This window comes from Cucurbita maxima, unplaced genomic scaffold (genome assembly GCF_002738345.1).
Source record: "Cucurbita maxima cultivar Rimu unplaced genomic scaffold, Cmax_1.0 Cma_Scf00006, whole genome shotgun sequence".
Classification (NCBI taxonomy): Eukaryota; Viridiplantae; Streptophyta; class Magnoliopsida; order Cucurbitales; family Cucurbitaceae; genus Cucurbita; species Cucurbita maxima.
Window position 1 is genome coordinate 4,506,431 of NW_019272022.1, and position 21,003 is coordinate 4,527,433.

General features: G+C 36.1%; 2 protein-coding genes across 5 annotated transcripts; both read left to right on the top strand.

The window, feature by feature from the left end:
* Positions 1–903: 903 nt before the first annotated feature.
* On the top strand, positions 904–7,489 carry LOC111481017 (probable ADP-ribosylation factor GTPase-activating protein AGD14). The gene is made up of 14 exons (XM_023126286.1): positions 904–1,042; positions 1,284–1,401; positions 2,255–2,316; positions 2,462–2,549; positions 2,622–2,683; positions 2,761–2,857; positions 3,156–3,581; positions 3,788–4,360; positions 4,470–4,628; positions 4,700–4,807; positions 4,919–4,978; positions 5,900–5,972; positions 6,081–6,126; positions 7,091–7,489. Exons 2-14 carry the CDS (start codon positions 1,303–1,305, stop codon positions 7,224–7,226), a joined length of 1,989 nt encoding a protein of 662 aa, XP_022982054.1. The 5' UTR covers positions 904–1,042; positions 1,284–1,302; the 3' UTR covers positions 7,227–7,489.
* Positions 7,490–16,487: 8,998 nt separating this feature from the next.
* On the top strand, positions 16,488–20,236 carry LOC111481022 (probable E3 ubiquitin-protein ligase RZFP34). Of its 4 annotated transcripts, XM_023126295.1 has the most exons (12): positions 16,717–17,334; positions 17,371–18,047; positions 18,132–18,219; positions 18,287–18,346; positions 18,603–18,635; positions 18,731–18,808; positions 18,939–18,982; positions 19,067–19,107; positions 19,197–19,279; positions 19,373–19,464; positions 19,543–19,654; positions 19,888–20,236. In XM_023126295.1, the coding sequence occupies exons 2-12, from the start codon at positions 17,989–17,991 to the stop codon at positions 19,993–19,995; spliced, it is 798 nt and encodes a 265-aa protein (XP_022982063.1). In that variant the 5' UTR covers positions 16,717–17,334; positions 17,371–17,988; the 3' UTR covers positions 19,996–20,236. The 4 variants fall into 4 exon arrangements, with proteins under 4 accessions (XP_022982061.1, XP_022982062.1, XP_022982060.1 ...); XM_023126293.1 differs by lacking the exon at positions 16,717–17,334 and adding an exon at positions 16,488–16,701 and having other exon boundaries at positions 17,953–18,047; positions 18,939–19,107; XM_023126294.1 differs by lacking the exon at positions 16,717–17,334 and adding an exon at positions 16,488–16,698 and having other exon boundaries at positions 17,953–18,047; positions 18,939–19,107.
* Positions 20,237–21,003: the final 767 nt, after the last annotated feature.

Below are 21,003 nucleotides of genomic sequence, written 5' to 3' on the forward strand. Positions count from 1 at the left end.
AGTCAAATCGAAACGTTTTCTTTATCTCTAAATTTGACATTTACTCCTTTGCTCGAGTTTATCAAACTCTCAAATAAGTCAACATTATCTGTTTTGAAGTCAAATCAAAATGCCTTTTTTATCTCTCAACCCGACATTTACTCATAAACAAGTAACATTATTTGTTCTAAAGTCAAATCAAAATGTCTTTTTTATCTCTAAACCCGACATTTACTTATTTGCTCGAGTTTATCAAACTCTCAAAGAAGCAAACATTATTTTTTTTTTAATCTCTTACATTTACTCCTTCATTCAAGTTTATCAAACTCTCAAATAAGTCAACATTATAAAGTCAAATCAAAATGTCTTTTTATCTCTAAATCCGACATTTACTCATTTGTTCGTGTTTATCGAACTTTCAAACAAGTCAACATTATTTGTTCTAAAGTCAAATCAAAACATTTTTTTTTAATCTCTTAATCGACATTTACTCCTTCGTTCAAGTTTATCAAACTCTTAAATAACGAACTCTCAAACAAGTCAACATTATTTGTTCTAAAGTCAAATCAAAACGTTTTTTTTTTAATCTCTTAATCGACATTTACTCTTTCGTTCAAGTTTATCAAACTCTTAAATAAGTCAACATTATCTGCTCTGAAGTCAAATCAAGATGTCTTTATCTCCAAATCGAAACACGTTTGAGTAATGAAATTTTAAAATTTTGAAAATGATGGTATACTTTTGTAAATATTTTATTGCGAGAGGATAATTATGTAATTAGACCTAAGTTACAATTTGTTTATGGGGCCAAAAAAATTATTAACCAACCGTTTATAACGGCCTTTCCCCCCTCTCTCTCCGCTTCGCTTTCCCGCCATTGAAGCTCCAACCTACTTTCTCGTATACATGTCTAAACCTAATCCCTTCGATCCTTGTCCCTGCTATTCTTTGCGATTCGGCTTGTTTCTCTGTTCTTATTCTCTTTCGCAATTGCGACGTTCGCCGAGGTTCCTTTTGCGCACATCCTCATGCCATTTCGTTCTTAATTTGCATCGTCGTTCAGGTACGTTCTTCTCAAATCGCATTTCTGTACGAGGCATTAATCGAGGAGAGAAGTGAAATTTTGTATAATGAACCGTTCGAGTGTGTTTGGATGATGTTTTGTTCTGATTGTTACAGCAATCTAGAATTTGTTTTTCTCTCATTTAGAAAGATTGTTTTTCCTGTACTCAAATCGATTTAATTGCTCTTGATTACATGCTTTGTTGGAAGTGACGTTTTTCCTTTTCGATTTTTTGATGAAGAATATTTGAAGTTTGAATTATGGCAAGTCGCGTCAAGGAAGAAGAGAAGATTGAAAGGAGCATACGTAATCTTTTGAAACTTCCCGAGAACCGAAGATGTATTAACTGCAATAGTCTGGTATGAGAATTCCTTACCTGTTTTTCTGTTCGCTAGAGGAACCAGAAATTAGGAGATTAATAAAATATAACCTGTACTTTTTATCATTCTGAGTCTATTGGGATATTGGGACTCTGATATGTGGTCTGTGTTGAGGACGGTTGGAAGGGAGTCCCATATTCCCTAATTTAGGGAATGATCATAAGTTTCAGCTCCATTAGTAGGAGGCCTTTTGGAGAAACCAAAAGTAAAGCCATGAGAGCTTATGCTCAAAGTGGACAATATAATATTATTATAGAGATTCGTAGTTTCTAAAATAGTATTAGAGTCATGCCCTTAATTTAGCCATGTCAATAGATTTCTCACGTGTCAACAAAGAAATTGCTAGTCTCAAAGGTGTTGTCAAAAGTGACTCATATGTCAAACAAAGGGTGTACTTTCTTCAAGAGTTCCAGAGAAAGGAGTCGAGTCTTAATTAAGGAGAGACTATTCGAGGGCTACATAAACCTTAGGGGAGGCTCTATAGTGTACTTTGTTCGAGGGGAGGATTGTTGAGGATTATTGGGAAGATTCATTATCATGGATTTACAAGTAAGGAATACATCTCCATTGGTATGAGACTTTTTGGGGAAACTAAAAGCAAAGTCATGAGAGCTTATACTCAAAGTGGACACTATTATATTATATTATTGTGGAGATTCGTAGTTCTAACCTTATCCAACGTTGTAAACCTTTAATTCCTAACATGAGTTGGTTCCTGATAATAAATTGATACAGACATTTGATAACACTCATATACCTTCCTTCTGTCCATTGTTATAAACTTTATCTATACCATTTATAGTTCTTGACATTTACATGCATCCTTCAACAGGGACCGCAATACGTATGTACAACATTCTTGACATTTGTCTGTACAAATTGTAGTGGAGTACAGTAAGTATTGAAATGATTGTTTAATTATCTGCATATACGGAAATTCTCAGCATCTTAATTGGATTTGAAAATATATTTTTGGAAATTAGATCAATAGAGATATTTCGCAATTGCTTATCTTGGTTCAATTTCATGATTTTTCCAGTCGTGAATTTACTCACCGAGTAAAGTCAGTGTCAATGGCAAAATTCAAGCCAGAAGAGGTGACTGCTCTTCAAGCAGCGGGAAATGAGGTCAGATGCAGTTCCTTTGAGGTTTACATGTTCTTTCTCATCCATTGCTAACTTTAAACTGTCATTACATAGAGAGCGCGGCAAATATATTTGAAAGCTTGGGATCCCCATAGACATTCTTATCCAGAAAACAGGTTATTAAACTTACTATATATTTGGACCTGCAGTAATTGGCACAGAATTTCCTCTAAATTTCTATGATTTCAAGCAGTAATCTCCATCGGCTCCGGGAGTTCATCAAGCATGTCTATGTTGATAGGAAATACTCGGGTGAGAGGGCTGTTGATGAGATCCCGAGGTTGAAACTTGTAAGCTCTTCCAATGTGTATACTCATTTTTAACTTTCATTTAGCTTGTTGCTGTGCTCTGCATTCATGAATTTGAAATTCTTTTGCTTCCATCGAGCTCATTGATAAAGAGATTGCTTTCAAGTGTATGCAGTCCTCTTGTTTATTTCTTACTTTCATCTTGACATTTTACTTTTGAGGAAAGTTCCCTTCGCTATTAGCATTTTTTAGCTAAACCAACGCGTCAAATAATTCTATATGCTGGAAACTCCGAGTAAAATCGGTTATACATGTTGACATAATGTTTCATATAATACAGACTAATGAATCATCCCAAGAAAGGAGAAAGGTTCCTTCATATTATGGTGGATTACAGCCCCAGCAAGATGAAATTCCAAGATCTAGTTCAAAGAGGGAACTCAGGAGTCCAATTTATTACTATGATGAGAGAAGCAGTCCTCGGTATTCAAAAGAAAACTCCAGATATGGAGGCTATAGAAGAAGCCTCACACGCATTGAGGTTGTAGATGACAGGATCAGAGATGACAGACTTGGAAATCGCAAGCTCTCAAATGAAGATTCCAAGCCAACTATCCAGTTAAGTCGCACCCAAGAAAATCTAGAGAAGTCTTCTCCTGAAGTGTCATGTGATAAAAAAGTTACGACGGCCAAAAATGAACCTACCCCAAAAGTTGAGGAGGACGTTAGAACCAATAAAGGGGTGGAAGCTGGTGGCTCTGATCAGGTTTGTAGATGATAAAATGCTGGATACTTGAGTGTTCTTGTTCATTCTTCCTTAGTGTATTATTAGTTCTTGATATCATTTTTTTGCAGAGATATTGTATATTATTGTTCTATATCTTTTTATGCAGAAACTCACCTGTTAGTGTTAGCTTACACTCAAGTTTTCAAACTTACTTCTTCCTTTATGTTACATTGTTCTGCTACCAGAATGTTGTTCGTGCTAATCCCGTGGAAACTAAACGAGACAATGCAGCGAACTTAATTGATCTTAGTATCAGTTCTGAGCCTTCTGATGTTGCTGCCGTATCACGGACCCAATCGATGCCTTCATCTAATAATGAAAACTGGAAAGCCCTTGAGCCATCTTCAACGACGAAGGCACCAAAATCCACCAGTGCAAATACTTTGGAAGCTTTGATTCTTGAATTATCACTACCATCAACTGGAGCTGATAATAATCCGACTGATGGACCTGGAAATGCTCATGCTCCAGCAACTGTTTCTGGAAGTACTCTTACACCAGAGCTCACTGTGGGGCAGACAGCACTACCAATCAGCATTGATTCTTCTGTAGCTGGGTCTAATGAAAATTTACCATTGCAAACTTCTAATGCAAGTCCTCCGCAACTCACAACCAATAAGGGTGGTGATATTGCACTAAAAGTTAGTAATGGACAACAGCTTCCAAGCACGCAGCAACAACAGACTTCTGATCATTCTTCTGCAGATACTGGTTTGATTTCACAGATGACGACTCCAGTTGTTGTTCCAAATTTTGAAGTGAGTGACCTGATGTGAGTTTCCAATCTGATGAAATTAAGCTCAATTCTGCCTTAAATTTTCTCAACGTATTGCTTCTTTTGCGGCTGCACACGTTTATTTTCTGTAGGGGACTTCTTCATCGAAACCAAATGCACAAGGACATTCAAGTGTTTCAGGTGAAAAGGTAGATGCGGATTCAAAACCTGCTCAGGGTACCATCAATAGAGTTGGATCCGAACCTCCATCTTCGGAAAAGAGTTCTGGGGAAAGAAAGGAACTTCCTCTGGTAAGGAGTTAAAATTTTATTCATTCATTACTTGTGATTTTCTTTAATGAAATACATACTTATGTTTGCAGGACCTTTTTACTGCAAACTTCATTCAAGTTCCCACCTCACATCTAGGTTGGCCGACTGCAACTCAACGTGTCATGGGTCAGAACTTGCAGTATTATCCTCCCTCAGGGGTATGTATATATACATCAAGACATAGTGATAGTGTTGTGTTGTGTTTCTTTCTTCTTTTATTCTTTTAAAAAATATATTATAGGAAGTGAATCTAACATCTCGGTTTGCAGACTGCAAGACCAACAAACCCATTTGATCTTGATGATGAAAGGAGTAGATTTTACCCACAAGTATGAACACTAATCAGGCATTTAATGATTTTTCTCTTTCCCTTTGTTTCGTCCACTGGTAACCTTTTTGCATATTTGTTCTTTTCTTAATCCTCCATTCCTTCAACTCGTATCAGACAAATTTAGCAAATATTTCTCATTGAGACGAGAATTTAGTTATAGATTGGAAAAGCAAGAATTTATCCATTTGTATCTGTCTCTAACATTCATGTGCAAATCTTAGGGTCCATTATATAAAATATTGAACCCGAAATGGATGCAGTTTTTCATTCTTGCCATTTAGCCATGAAGGAAAACAAATTAAAATTAATAGTACAGTGATCGTCACTTGCACTGAGTTGCTTTTATCACCCTAGTTGTACACCTAATAATGGCAAGTGATTTTCAAATGTGAATGCTTGGAGGCACCTCCGCAGATTTGTATAGGGACAGACGTGAAATTTAATTTTTGCTGGCCTGAAAGTTTTTGGAGTTTTTGGAATTTGTGGATTAAGATTCATAACATTCTACACTGAGTGCTTAGCAGTGTTAATATTACTTGGGTAACACAGGAGGCTTTGATGATTGTACTTAGAATTGAGCTCTGAAACATTTAGATAAAATTCTTCCATTGTTTCCCCCGTTCAGTTATATCACTGGTTCGCCGCTATTTTAAACTGTGAAACATGGGATACAACGCAAATAAAACTTTTTCTTGAACGATGGTATAATATTGTCTACTTTGAGCATAAACTCTCGTGACTTTGCTTTTGGACTTTTTCAAAAGGCCTCATACGAATTGTGATGTATTCCTTACTTATAAACCTTTGATTATTTTCTAAATTAGCTAACGTGGAATTCCCTCCCAACTATTGCACAGTTAGGGTCTGAGTCATTTGTTATTTAAATTTTGATGCTATTTCCTCCTTGCCATATTTGCAGAGAACTACTAACATGCCCGCTCGTCCTGGCTTAACTCAGAGTTATAGCTACCAACCCGAAGCTCAGTATTCAGGTAAGATCATTCATAATTCTCTTCACAATCGCCATCTCCTTCAGCCGCTGTACTTTCAGTCACCTTCAAAGCTTTGAGAGGGCTCATTTTCTTTTAAACAAATCTCAGGTACCTTCGTGGGGCAACGGGTTTATGAGAGCACTCCGTCTATGAGGTAAATTCTGTTTATGTGAAAACTTCCATTAGAATTACTTTTCTTCTGCCCTGCTTCAGTTCAGCCATGCTCCCAATATTTGCCTGCTGCTAGGGAACATCTCTCCGTTTGAAATTTGTCTGCTACATCATGTTGACTTAGCTTATCTAATAAATGTCACAGACTCGCACCAACACTCTACTTAATAACAATATTATTGACAAGAACCGATTAAAAAACATTGCATCAATGTTTAATTACATTCTAACTTCTGATCATATTTTTGTTTAGCACGAGTCATTAAATTAAATATTAAGATTTTATTGTTGAGTATGGTTGGAAAGGAGTCCCACATGGCTAATTTAGAGAATGATCATGGATTTATAAGTAAGGTATACATGTTCACTGGTACGAGGTTTTTTGGGGAAGCCCAAAGCAAAGTCATGAGAGTTTATGCTCAAAGTGGACAATATCATACCATCGTGGAGAGTTGTGATTCCTAACCGTCATACCTATTAATTAATTTGTCTAGTTACTTGTCACATTATATCCCCTCATCTTAATCTTTTACTGAGAACATTTTTGTTATTAACATGATTATAAATGGAAGGAATACTCAGAATTTTTCATACATACTTCCTATCATTTTTGTATGCTTATATGGTAGTGAAGGGAAGTAGTATTCAAAATTTTCTATATCAAACAAAGTGTCGAGGATTGTCCCACATTGGCTAATTTAGGGAATGATCCTGGGTTTATAAGCAATAAGTACTATTTATATTGGTATAAGGCCTCTTGAGGAAACCCAAAGCAAAACCATGAGAGCTTATGCTCAAAATAGATAATATCATACCATCGTGAAGATCCGTGATTTCTAACCCATCGTAGTTGAAAGTTTTTTACCTTTATCTTAAAAAAACATACATTTTATTTACATGATGTTAAGGTAAGTGAAATTAAAAAACAATTATTCATGTTAGTGCAGACCACAGGGAGTGAATAACTATGGAGGAGCCTCCTCAGCAAGTCCATTCGGCTCCTCCAACACACCTCAGCAGCCGAGTAGCAGATATCCAGCACCTAACACAAATCCAAATGCTCGTAATAATCCCTTTGGATAGACAACTTCACAAAGCTTCTGTACGTCTAAATATCAGGTCACCTCCTTCCTATCTCTTCAAAGTGAGTCTGAAAGTTCGGAGTTCATGTACAGATTCCCTCAGATCATATAGAAACTAACCATATGACGCTGATTTTATAAGTTGGTTTAGACCTGATTTATTTTATTTGAGATTATTAATTTTTAAGCGTTAATTCGCATGTTGTTTTAGATTATATATGTCTTGACTTTCTTATGGAAGTTTGTAACCTTGAACATGGTTGCAAAATCCTAGATTGTGATTATGATCAATGTAAATAAAGTTTGTTTCTTGTTAAAATAAAAATATGTAAATGACTGTGAAATTTGTTAAAATCTTTCGAGTAGTATCGCTGCTGTCTTTTTTGCAGCTTTTGTTGTTGCTGGAACTGTGGTATGGTTCAGCAACTACCCCGATTGAATTATTTGGTCCCACTTGTTATCAATAAGATCAAGGATACTTCCAACAAGAAATATATCGAAGGGTTAGTAGTGCCGGGCTAGCTGAAAATCAAAGTTTATCCGAAGCTTGGTCTAAAATTCCTGAAAAATTAGATTTTTATGATTACATCGAGAATAATCCTGCAAAAGGTGGATTATTCAGAGCAGGTTCCATGGACAATGGGGGTGGAATAGCTATTGGGTGGTTAGGACACCTTGTTTTTAGAGATAAAGAATGGCGTGAACTTTTTGTACGCCGTATACCGACCTTTTTTGAAACATTTCCGGTTGTTTTGGTAGACGGCGACAAAATTGTTAGAGCCGATGTTCCTTTTCGAAGAGCAGAATTGAAGGAAGGACGAACTGATATTTTGTTGAGTTTAAAGATTTGCACTTTTGATGATATATGTCTTGTTTGATTAAACTATGCTCGAGTGGTTAACTTGATTTTGATCTCTTTGAAAATGTCTTTAAAAATGAATCCGACTTAGTATTGGTGGGATGATTTTGAAATCAAATCATGTTGATATGAAATGTCGATGTTCTTATTTGTAAATTTTGTTGTAGTATGAACTCAATTTTATGACTCTCCTAAAATTATTTAGGCAAAGATATGTGAGGGAGAAATCATATTTAATAAGTTCGGATGAGACGATTATAGAATATTTAGTTTTTCTTTATAAATTTGTCAATATGGAAAAAATTAATATTTAAAAATGATGATCAGATGACTTGTTTTTACTCTGGAATGAATAATGAACTCATTTTATGTTCGTCTTTTGATAATTTATACTCTATCGATGGTCAATTTAATTAAAATAAAGATTTGAAATATTCAAATTTGCTTAGTTCTAACATTTTTCATTAATATTATTACTATGTTAATTTTATATTTAATTTTTTATTAACGTGTGAAAGTTGTGGATTCTTAAAATAAAACTATAACGACATTTAAGCAATTAAAAAAAAAAAAAATGGCGGCAGCTTGTTCTGAAACGTCAGCCCACTAAACCCAAATTTCGGTGAAATTTCGCATTGAAGCTTGAAGGAAACATTTCGAGAGAACCATTGCAATTTGGTTGATAGCACCGTCTGATCAATCATCAAAGCAACTCAGTCGCTTTCGAAACTCCGAATGGAAACTTCGACTGCCATCACTGTCCACTGAAGTCGACAAACTATAAGGTGAATTTTCCCTTTCGAAATCCATCACGTTTGCTCACCATCTCTCTCTCTTTACTGTAGCTGTTGCTTTGTTCTAAATAGCATATAGTTTTGTGGATTTCAGAGTGTAGCGCATGCATTATAATTTGTTCAATTCATATTGGCTTTGTTGAGCTTGATCTACCATTTCTGTGTGCTTGATTTCGTCTATACTTAAATAAGCGGTTCCTGTTATCAGCGTGCTGCCTTCAATTTCCAATTAATTTCGTCTATACTTATTGATCTAGCATTTCTTTGTTGAGCTTGACAAAATATTGTGTTTCTGTTGCATCAAGCTACTTGCGAACCAGAAGGTAAACTCTAGTTCTTGGTTTCGTTTATTCAGTGTGATGTCTCTGCATATCGAATCTAGATATTGTTGAGGATTGTTGAAAGGGAGTTCCACATTGGTTAATTTAGGGAATGATCATGAGTTTAAGTGAGGATTACTATCTCTATGGGTATAAGGCTTTTTGGGAAAGCCCAAAGCAAAGTCACGAGAGCTTATGCTCAAAGTGGACAATATAATACTATTGTGGAGATTCGTGATTTCTAACCTATATAAGCTTGATTTTGTGTTGGTCGTGTCTGTATTGTAGTTGGAGTTAGATGAGCAAAGAAGTAGATAGCATCTGTCATTGATTTCCCTTTACGTTTAAGTTGAGCAGGTTCTTGATCACGTATGAGTGTTGGTCATGGTTAGTTGTAGGGAGTCATTTCAAAGTCAGGGTCTATTATGCATATAGCACGTTCGTTGCAATTGGATTATGAATTTTCTTAGGAAGTGTTCTGGCTTGCAATTTACAGATTTAGTTGAAGAGTTTAAGCAAATATTTGCCGATCAATGTGTTTTTATTGATTGTTTCACAAGAAGTTGGTGGCCAGACATAGGTAGTTTCTTGTGAATTTAAGTTAAGCACATGCAGTTTGTTTAAGTTAATGTTAACATGTGTAAGCTCGTAAGATCCCACATTGGTTGGAGAGGGGAACAAAGCATTCTTTATAAGATGTGGACACTTCTCCCTTCTCCCTAGTAGATGCGTTTTGAAACTGTAAGGCTGACAGCGATACATAACGGGCCAAAACGGACAATATCTACTAGCGGCGGGCTTGTGCTATTACAAATAGTATCAGAGCTAAACACTAGCAGTGTGCTAGTGAGGACGCTGGCCCCTAAGAGGGGTGGATTGTGAGATCCTACATTGGTTGGAGAGGGGAACAACCTTACAAAGCCTCCTGCTAATGTGATTTTGCCAGCGGTGGACTTGGGCTGTTACAAAGCGTCCTGCTAATGTGATTTTGGAGGAAAAAAAAAAACAATCAATAGTGCTTGTTATGACCATCCATGAAACTTGTTTGCAAGAACAATTACACACTCTCAAAATTATCATAAGCAAATTGATTATGGTTGATGAAACTGGTATCAAGATGTTTGTCACAAAGAGATCAAGGTACCTGCCTTCAGACGGCCAAGGTATTCATGACTAGGAAAATTATGTACAACTCGAGGATAGTTCTCTACAAACTGGTTGTTACTAACTTAAAGCTCAAGAGAAGCGCAAGTCTTTAGAGGCTAATTGAAACTTGACTGCAAAACTTGTTTGAATTTGTTTAAAATAGATCCATGCCTGTAACAATTTGGGTTTAAGAGATGCTTTGGAGCAAGAACACCTGAGTAGCTGCACATATTGCATTCCACTCGATTGACAATTTTGTTTTCCTCTCCAACCGACGTAGGATCTCATAATCCAACTTCCTTCGAGGCTCAACATCCTCGTTGGCACTCGTTCCTCTCTCCAACTGATGTGGGATCTAATAATTCACTCCCCTTTGAGGTCCAACGTTCTCACTGGTACTCGTTCTTCTCTTCAATTGATGTGGGATCTCACAATCCATCCTCTTGGGGGTCAGTGTCCTCCCTGACACACCGCCCGATGTCTGGCTCTAATACCATTTTTTAATAGACGCGTTTTAAAACCGTGAGACTGACAACGATATGTAATGGGCCGAAGCAGACAATTTCTGCTAACGATGGGCTTGAGATGTTATAAGAGCTTTCAAACCTATGGTAGGAGAACAGAGATTCAAATTCATAAAGGTTATCAACTACTAAATTAGCCAGGATTATGAGACATATTATCTTCCGCTAAAAGGCTAATAATTTTAATTCTCATCCCACATGTTGAACCAATGAAACAATGATTGCTCAATTTGAGCAATGTCTATTGCTCAAGACATATATCATACTAAAAGTTCAATAAAGAAAAAGGAAAATAATAAAATATATGCTAATATTGAAGAAAAAAAAATCAGATAATTTTGATTTATATATTTATTATAAAAAAATTAAAACGATGTGAGAGTCATTCATATCAAAAGCATTAGTAAGAGTAGAAAGAAGACATTCATTCACTCAAAGAAGACGTTGCCACATTGGCACACAGATGCATTAATATCTAGTGTCCTAACTGCCATGCGTTTTCCTCACGATCTAAGTGCCCTGCGAAATTCAGACACCTTCACTATAAGAATGAAAAACTTAAGTGACAGCATGCACTTCACTATAAGAATGAAACTTAAGTGACAACAGACACTTTGACTGAACTCACAGTAATACCTTGAGACGTAAGGTGATTTAGATAGCTTCAAGTCTCAGTTGTATTAAAGCATAGAGGTTTGACTTTGATAAGGAGAAATCTAAGACGTGTAACCATATTCATCGATAGAATAAGCATTTTTAAAGTTTGAGTTAGATTAGAAAAAGTTTATAGCAAGCCATATTTGATATAAACATGTGGAGATTTAGTTACCTAAATCTTTGCTATGAGATCCCACATCGATTGGAGAGTGGAATGAGTGTTAGCGAGTACGCTGGGCCAAGTTTCATTGATGACCTATGACAATCACTCATGATTGATTTTTTTTTTTTTTTTCAAAATCACATAAGCATGAGGCTTCAATGCAAACCCACTGTTACTAGATATTGTATGTTTTGGCTCATTACGTATCACTGTCAGCCTCATGGTTAAAACATGTATACTAGGGAGAGATTTCCACACCTTATGAGGAATGTTTCATTCCCCTTTCCATTCGATGTGGGATCTCACAATCCACTTTATTTCGGGGCTCAACATCCTCGTTGGCATTTGTTCCTCTCTCCAACTAATGTGGGATCTCACAATCCACTCCCCTTCGGACTCAACGTTCTTGCTGGTACTCGTTTTTCTTTCCAATCAATGTGGGATTTCACAATCCATCCCTTTCGAGGCTCAGCGTCCTCGCTGGCACTCGTTCTTCTCTCCAATCAATGTGAGATTTCACTGTAAAGATTTAGGTAGCTAAACTCCTCCTAGTTTATATCAAATATGGCCTACTAGACCCAAAGTTTCTAATCTGACTGAAACTTAAAAAATGCTTATTCTATTCATCCGTCAATATTGTTCCAGGTCTTAGATTTCTGATGACCAAAGTCAAACTTCTAGGCTTTAATATAACTGAAACTTAGATACTATCTAAACTACCCCGAGACTTAAGGTATTACTGCGAGTTTAATCAAAGTGACTACTATCACTCAAGTTTCATTCTTACAATAAAGGTGTCTGAATTTTGTCGTACACTTGAATTATGAGGAAAACGCATGGCAGATGCTTGACACTAATGCATCCTTTTGCGAATGTGGCAACGTCTTCTTTAGGTCAGTGTCTTCTTTCTACTGATGCTTTTGATCGGAATGATTCTCACATCGTTTCAATTTCTTTTATAAAAAATATATATATAAATCAAAATTATCTGATTTTTCTTTTCCAATCTTAGTTTATATTTTATTATTTTCCTTTTCTTTTATTGAACTTTCAGTCTGATATGTCTTGAACAATAGACCATGTTCAAGTTGCATCATTGTTTTGTTAGTTCAACATGTTAGTGAGAATTCAAATTACTGACCTTTTAGTCGAACATAATATGTCTCATAATCCTTACTAATTTAATAGTTGATAACCCTTATGAGTTTGAATCTCTGCTATCCCACCGTATGTTTGAAAAAAAAAAACTCCTCTTATAACAGCCCAAGTCCACTGCTAGCAGAAATTGTCCACTTTGGTTCTTTACGTATCGTTATCAATCTCACCATTCTAGAACGCGTCTATTAAAAAATGGTATCAGAGTCAGACACCGGGCGGTGTGCTAGCGTGGACTCTCAGCCACTAAGAGGGTGGATTGTGAGATACCTCATTGGTTGGAGAGGGAAACGAAATATTTCTTATAAAAATGTGGAAACCTCTCCCTAACATAAGCATTTTAAAAACCTTAGGGAAGACGGAAAAGAAAAGTCCAAATAGGATAATATCTACTTAGGCCGTTACAACTCTCGATCAAAATCTGCCCTTTTAATAGGTTGTAAGTTTCAATCGTCCACTCTAGGGCTCTTAGGTTCGAATCTTCGAATCTTTGATTGTTGTTTACGTTGGAAATTAAGGAAAAGGAAGAGAAGAACAGAAAAGAAAAGCCCCAAACCTGAAGAAGATACTATTTAACTACTTAACATGAATGTTTACGGGTAAGATATTGTTTCTTCACCGTTCTAAAAAAGCGTCGGCTAGAGAGAAGTTTTCACACCTTAATAAGATAAATGTTTCGTTCTCTTCTCTAACCAACGTAGAATGTTCAATATGATATCTTACCATCATACGTACTGTGCTCTCCAAGTGTGCTGGTTCCCGCTTCTTCCTTACCATGGCAAGTCTTTGTGAAATAACTCCGATGAGAAGAAAAAAGAAGGCGTTAAGAAATCCTCCTATCCCAACCCTAAATACTCTAAGATCTTTTTTCAAATCTCCTGGTCCATGCGAAGAAAGGAAAAAGAATTTCACGTTCTTCCTTTCTCTTTCGAGAAAGGAGAATTAAGAAAATCCTAATGGTTGGAGCTTTCTCCGGACCTCCGGGAAAAGCATGAAAAAAAAGGCTCGAATGGTACGATCCTTCCGTCACCCCATAATGAAAGGGGCGATCTTGTAGTTTTTGGTCTGTGAAGATACGTTGTTAGGTGCTCCGTTTTATTTTCCCATTGAGGCCGAACCTAAACCTGTGCTCGAGAGATAGTTGTCCATATACTGATAAGGAATATATGGATTCTCGAGAAGAGAGGAGCCGAGATGACCCCCCGGACCGCCCATATAATATATATATATATATATATATATATATATTATCCACTTTTGATCTGATTCCAAAATTTCTCCAAATCTTCCCATAAGATTTAGTTCTTGTACAGAAGGGAAGCGAGCATGAAGAATCCATCAAAAAAGGAAAAAAAAAAATAAAAGAAAAAAACAATAATAATGCAAAAGTTGTACATCTTTTTGGATTATTCCTGCCTATCCACGTCCATAACCCCTAAAATTCTAACCAAATATATGTAAATTTATGAACCTTTTTATCCATTTTTGCTATGAATAAAAATGACATTAAAAACAGAGAACAAAAGTTCCCATATCATATTCCAAACCACTCATGTACTACAATAATGTGGCTGAGTAGGCTTCTAGCAGCCATGAGCCTCCTCATTGGCCATCCATATTCCTCCTATCGGGTTGGATCGGTTTGAGACATTAACAGAGGTCGGTTAATTTTTTTAATTCAAACAACCTAATTTAATCATAAAATATTGGATTGGGATGTGTTCGTTCAACAGCAACCCTTCTTTGTTAGGCTTCTAGCAGCCATGAGCCTCATTAGCCATCCATGTTCCTCCGACCGGGTTGGATCAGTTTGAGACATTAACAGAGGTCTGTTAATTTTTTTAATTCAAACAACCGGGTTGAGATGTGTTCGTTCAACCGCAACCTTTCTTTGTTAGGCTTCTAGCAGCCATGAGCCTCCTCATTTTGAGACATATTAACAAAGGTCGTAAATTTTTTGGGACGTGTTCGTTTGAGACATATTAACAAACATTAACTAGGTTAGATCAGTTTGAGACATTAACCCGATAGAGTTGGATTGAATTGGTCGGATTTTTTTTTAATTTATTTATTTTGTTAATATTTTATAATATTCACAAATTTATTGAATAATGTGGTAAATTTATGTTCTTTTAATGTTCAAGTATGTGAACCAAATTAAAAATTTAGTAATAAAATGAGAGGAATATAGAAGTGGCAAAGAGGGGTCCACCCAATTCCGTAATGCACAATTATCCCAAACCCTTATCCAAAAACAAAAACCTTTATTTATTTATTTATTTATTTTTAATTATTAGTATATTTATTTATTGTACGCGTCAAATTACTTCCGACCTTCATGTTGACACGTACTTACTAAACATGCATCATTCCCTACGCGTCAGTTTAAATCAAGACCGTCAAAATGAAATCTCCTTGACCAGGTTTTGGACGACGCATCATTCCCTACGTGTCAGTTTAAATCAGGACCGTCAATCCCCTTGACCAGGTCTTGGACGACACATCATTCTCTATATTATGCGTCAGTTTAAATTCGAATCCCCTTGACTAGGTCTTGGACGACACATCATTCCCTACGCGTCTGTTTAAATCAGGACCGTAGAAATCGAATCCTCTTGACCAGGTTTTGGGTTTTGGGCTTTTGGAATCAAACACGCTTCAAAATTACCGACAATTCAGAATTTTCGAAAAAAAAATAGAAAAGGAAAAGGAAATTACAACTGTAATCCACTTTACTAGGTCACTTCTCTCGCTTCCTCTCAACCATGATTGAATCTGGGCGGATTGTGTATAGATTCCCTCTCTTTTGCCCACGGCTCTTTTTGTTTTTCTTGTTTTCCATTAATTATTTTTATTTTATTCCTTCAATATTATTTAATAAAATAAAATTTTTGGTCTAATAAATACGTAATGTATTAATTTTTTAATAAATATTTATACACGTATTAAAAATAAACAAAAATAATTAATTTTAAAAAATATTGAATTAAAAGTTTAATGAATTAACACCTATAAATATTAAATTATAAGAACTTATAGGGTTAATTAATATATATATATATATATTTAAAAAAATTAACTCTTGAAGAACCCTTATAAATTTAATTAGTGGAGTGATTTGATTTTTTTTTTCAATTAAAAAAAATAAAACTAAAAAAAATATAAACAAAAAAGAGATAATATACATGTTTTTATATAAAATATTTTTGAAATTCTTATTTTAAAATATAAACTTTTGTTTAATAAAGAAACACACTTGTACTATTTATCCTAAAAAAAAAAAAACCAATAATTTTATCAATTTCATTTTTTAAAATATTATGTTTTTAATTTGAATATTCAATTTATTTTAGTAGATAAAAAGTTAAATATTATATAATGTATTTGAATTGGGTTTATTTATTATTTTTTGAAAAATTATATTATTTTTGTAATTTTAAAAATGGTATTAAATCATGTATTGCAGGAAAAATACAGCAAAAAAGGTATAAAAGGGATTTTTTTTTCTTTTTTCTTTTTTTCTTTTTTTTTTTGAAGGGTAAGAGTGCACTTTGAGGAGTAGAAGCCTACTTTCACGTACAACTATTAAGGATGGGACACTTAGAAACTCCACAGTGTCGTTTTCGTTCATTGAGAAGCGCCCATTGGGAAGCCTCTCGAAACCACGCCCTAGCCGTTGCTATAAATACTGCTTCGATTCGAATTGTACCATATACCTTCCGATTCTTGTATTTCTCGTGTTTTTTCTCATCTCACTCTCGATTCTAGTGAGTTTCTTGACTGTGTTGGGTCTCTTTTGTTGCTGTTTTTGAGATTCGGGTGGCCGCCGCAAGCTTGTGTATTTGCTGATTGAAGGAAGTTTGTTTTTCTATTAAGAAAGTTTTCTGTAGTTCTTGTTTTTTGATCTTCTTTTTGTGGTACGGTTGGATCGTAGTTTGATTATGTTGTGTTTTGTTAGGCAATATGATTTGCATGTGCCTTTGGATTGATTTTTTTTGTTTAGATGCTTTGATGATTTTGGTTCAAAATGATTTGGGATCCTATATCTTCTGATTTAGTTCAACTTATTGTGAGTGGTTCCATTGTGTTCTCGTTTCATCTGCAACTACAATCGTGGAGGTATATGGTCCCAAATTTTTTATGATTTTTTTTTCATTCCCTTTCTATTAAAGAAGTAGAAATTCTCGTTGCATGTTTTTTTTCGATGCGTATGAGACCATTAGGTTATTTGCAGTTATTGGGTCTGAGAAATGTTCGTTCCATAGGCTTATCTTAGGTTTCTTTTGTAATGCTAGATATTGCTTTAGTTGTTTGGTTAAGTGGCGTTTCGATTTGATTATAGACCGTGATCCAGTGAAGTTTTTAAATCTCTCTGATACATTTTGGTTGCATTGAAATGCTCGTAGATTAGGGTTTTGTTTTTAGAAATTAGGAGTTAGATGTCTGTTGAAGTTCCCCTTGCCTTCTGCAGTATTGAAGGCTTTGAACTCTGTTTTCAAAGGCGTAGAACAGAGAAGAGAAATGCAGATTAATGAATGTTATCTATTTGTCTTCCATTTTAAGTGTCATTTTTAAGACGCCCATCTAGATGCTTCTGGGTGGTGTTGGATGTTGGATTCTTGTCGGCAGCCTTGTCGGCAGCCCTTACTAAATCTTGATGTTGGAGTATGGGCAGAATCTTTGGAGTTCTTTGCTTCTTCAACATGTTTCAGATGAAATCTTCTGGTTATTCCCAGACCCTCAGTGACCATTAGAGTTCTAGGTGCTCACTGATAGCAACATCGTGAGAGCTGTGCATGTAGTCTTCAACAGATCAAGTGATCATGATGTGCAATTGGTCACTATTCAAAGCTGGAGGCTCTGGAGTTCCCCCAGTGCTGCGTTGTAGTGTTATTATATATGGGTCTCTTATAACCCTTCTTTTTTGGATGAACTGAATTCCTCTCATGGAGTTATGATGATTGGAGCTGTACAACATTTATTGGATTCTTTGTTGCTGATGTGCTGTGGTCTGCTGCAAGAAACCAACAATGTCATGGCCTGTTTGACGGGTGTTTAACATGCCTTTTCTGCCTTTAGAACCATTGCTAAAGCCCTTCCTACATGCAGGTGCTCTAAGTTACTATCCAGATTCAACCATTGTCCATGGCAGAGGTCGTAACTTACTCCCAGGAGTTGTTGGAGAGGGGATCTATGCAATATGGGCAAGTCCATTAACAATTAGCGTTCTAACTCTGTTTCAAGTCCTGTCTGTTCATTTGCTGAACACAGATGGTGTCATTTTGCAGATGTGCACACTATAGGCGACGGTGCCGCATCCGAGCTCCTTGTTGTAATGAAATCTTTGATTGCCGCCATTGCCACAATGAAATAAAGGCAAGCAACTTCATTTTGAACTGCATTCTAAACCACCACTTATAACCTTACTTATTCCCTCTTGCAGAATAGTATTTATGTTGATCAGAAGGAAAGACACGAGATCCCACGCCATGAAGTCGACCAGGTAAATCGACCCACTGATTACTCTGTTAGATGAACACGACTCTCCACAATGGTATGATATTGTCCACTTTGAACCTAAGCTCTCATGGTTTTGCTTTGGGCTTCCCCAAAAGGCCTCATACCAATGGAGATAGTATTTCTCACTTATAAACCCATGATCATTCCCTAAATTAGCCAACGTGGGACTCACTCCCAATAAGCACCATTAAACCTATAAAGAATTTTCATGAAGTTGAGTATCTCTTAATTTTTCTCAGGTTATATGCTCACTCTGTGGAGCTGAACAGGAGGTGGGTTTTAACCGTACCATTTCGATTTCGTAAAGATGAGTAATTCTTATGTTCATGGACTGTAGATTCTGATTTTGTTGGTTCTGATTCAACAGGTTCGCCAAGAATGTATGAACTGTGGTGTGTGTTTTGGGAAATATTTCTGTGAGACTTGCAAGCTGTTTGATGATGATGTGAGTATTGGGCACCCACTTAGTCTTCCATTTTGTGCACCAATTCACGTCTGGTTTTCGTATGCATCAACAATTTAGATTAGACAATCTTAGTTTGTATTTATTTTGGTATACATTTTCTTTGTTGCAGACATCTAAGAAGCAGTATCACTGTAATGGGTGTGGAATTTGTAGGTATGATATCCTAATCCGTATCCCTTCTCGAAGATTAGGGCTCTGTTCCCACGCTTACTCGATGGCTTTTGAACGTTTTGACAGAATTGGGGGGCGGGAGAACTTCTTCCACTGCCATAAGTGTGGTAAGTCATATGTGATTATCTGAATTCATCCTGCTATTGATGGTCACATGTGTGCTAATTTTTATATATATGTACTTTTTTCCATGAAGGTTGCTGCTATTCAGCTATTTTAAAAAATAGCCATCCCTGCATCGAAGGAGCAATGCACCATGACTGTCCTGTTTGCTTTGAGGTAAAGCTTTCCCTTCATTTCCCTCTTTCATTTTGCTATCTATTGTATACCCACACATACTGATAATGCACATCTTTATCAAATGGCTTGCAGTATCTGTTTGATTCGACAAACGACGTATCGGTGATGCCGTGTGGACACACCATCCATCAAAGTTGCTTGAATGCGATGAGAGATCACTTTCAGTGAGTGTTTATACACAATTCTTGTTGACTTATGATTATGGAACTTTGTTTCTGAATCAAATTGTGACCCTGCCACAGATTTGCTTGTCCTCTCTGCTCCAAGTCCGTTTGTGATATGTCCAAGGTGTGGGAAAAATTTGACATGGAAATTGCAGCTACCCCAGTTCCAGAGCCATACCAAAATAAACTGGTAAAACTCCAAAACTTTCAATCTTCTTTCATTATAGAGTATACATGGGTTCATGTGCTGGTGGCCCCGTCTGACTACTTCGACCCTACTACATTTCGTCACGAAGAAGTGAGATATAGTCGAAGTGTGTACAAGTGGACCTAGTTAATCACGGGTTTACAATGTGTATATTTGTAACATATTCATTGACTTTTTTGGTTCACCCGGACTTGAAATCTTCTTATTTTGGACAGGTTTGGATTCTTTGCAACGATTGCGGGAAAACGTCGAAGGTGCAGTATCATGTTGTGGCTCAAAAATGCTTGAACTGCAGGTCCTACAACACCAGACTGATCGGCTAAGGATGTGGATATGAAGGCCACATTCCCATCGTCCTGCAACTCTGAAATGCTTCAAACCACTCGACGACAATGACGACGACAACGACGTTCTGCAGCCTCCTCGTTTGTTTCTCTTCTTTATTTGGTTGATTTCTTGTAGTCTACCCCTCTGCCTTCTCCGTTCTATTTGTTGGTGTCTATATTTTGCTGTATTTGCCCCTTCGTTCGAAATAAGATATCGCAATGTAATCATGTTAGTGAATTGCATTGCCTTAAGAACTTTAGAAAACTAATTTAGAAATTGGTTGAAGTTCCTTTTTTCTTCTGCTCGTCTTTAATAACCTCAAAATGTTGGATGATATTGTTCGTTGAGGATTATTGGGAGTGAGTCTCACATTGATGGGTTTATAAGGGATGAATACGACATCTGGGAAAGCCTAAAGCAAAGTTATGACACCTTATACTCAAAGTGGATAATATACCATATACGGGCAATACCATATATGGGCAATAATGGGAGCACATGCGAAGTGGGTGGAGGGAGGGGCAGCAGAGAAAGCCATCAATCTTTATTTGGATAAAAGGGGACCAAAGTAACAAAGCATGGCCATCTCACTTTCTTCATTGTTCCATGTTTTTCCTTTTAATGATACCACACCTCAAACAACCTCAAAAGGTTTTTTCTATCCGTTTTTGTTTCAATCTAAAAACATATATTTGAAAAATCTTCGTATTAGAAGTCGATTATGTTTTTGACGTCTGTTGATATTTATAGTAGCTACTATAACATTGATTCCGTGCTCCTAGTCCCATTTGTCGATCGTGATAGCAATATCAATGAACTCTAACTAAAAGCATGATATAAGCATGAAATCATGGCTTTAATGGGTTAATGAACTCTAAAAGTTAAAAAGGGAACAGTTTTGGATTTGCAGTAATTTAAAAATTGAGATCCTAATAAAATATTGGGTGGAAAAAAAAAAAGAATAAAACAAAAGTGGTTTCTTTTCATTTTCATCATCTTTCTCA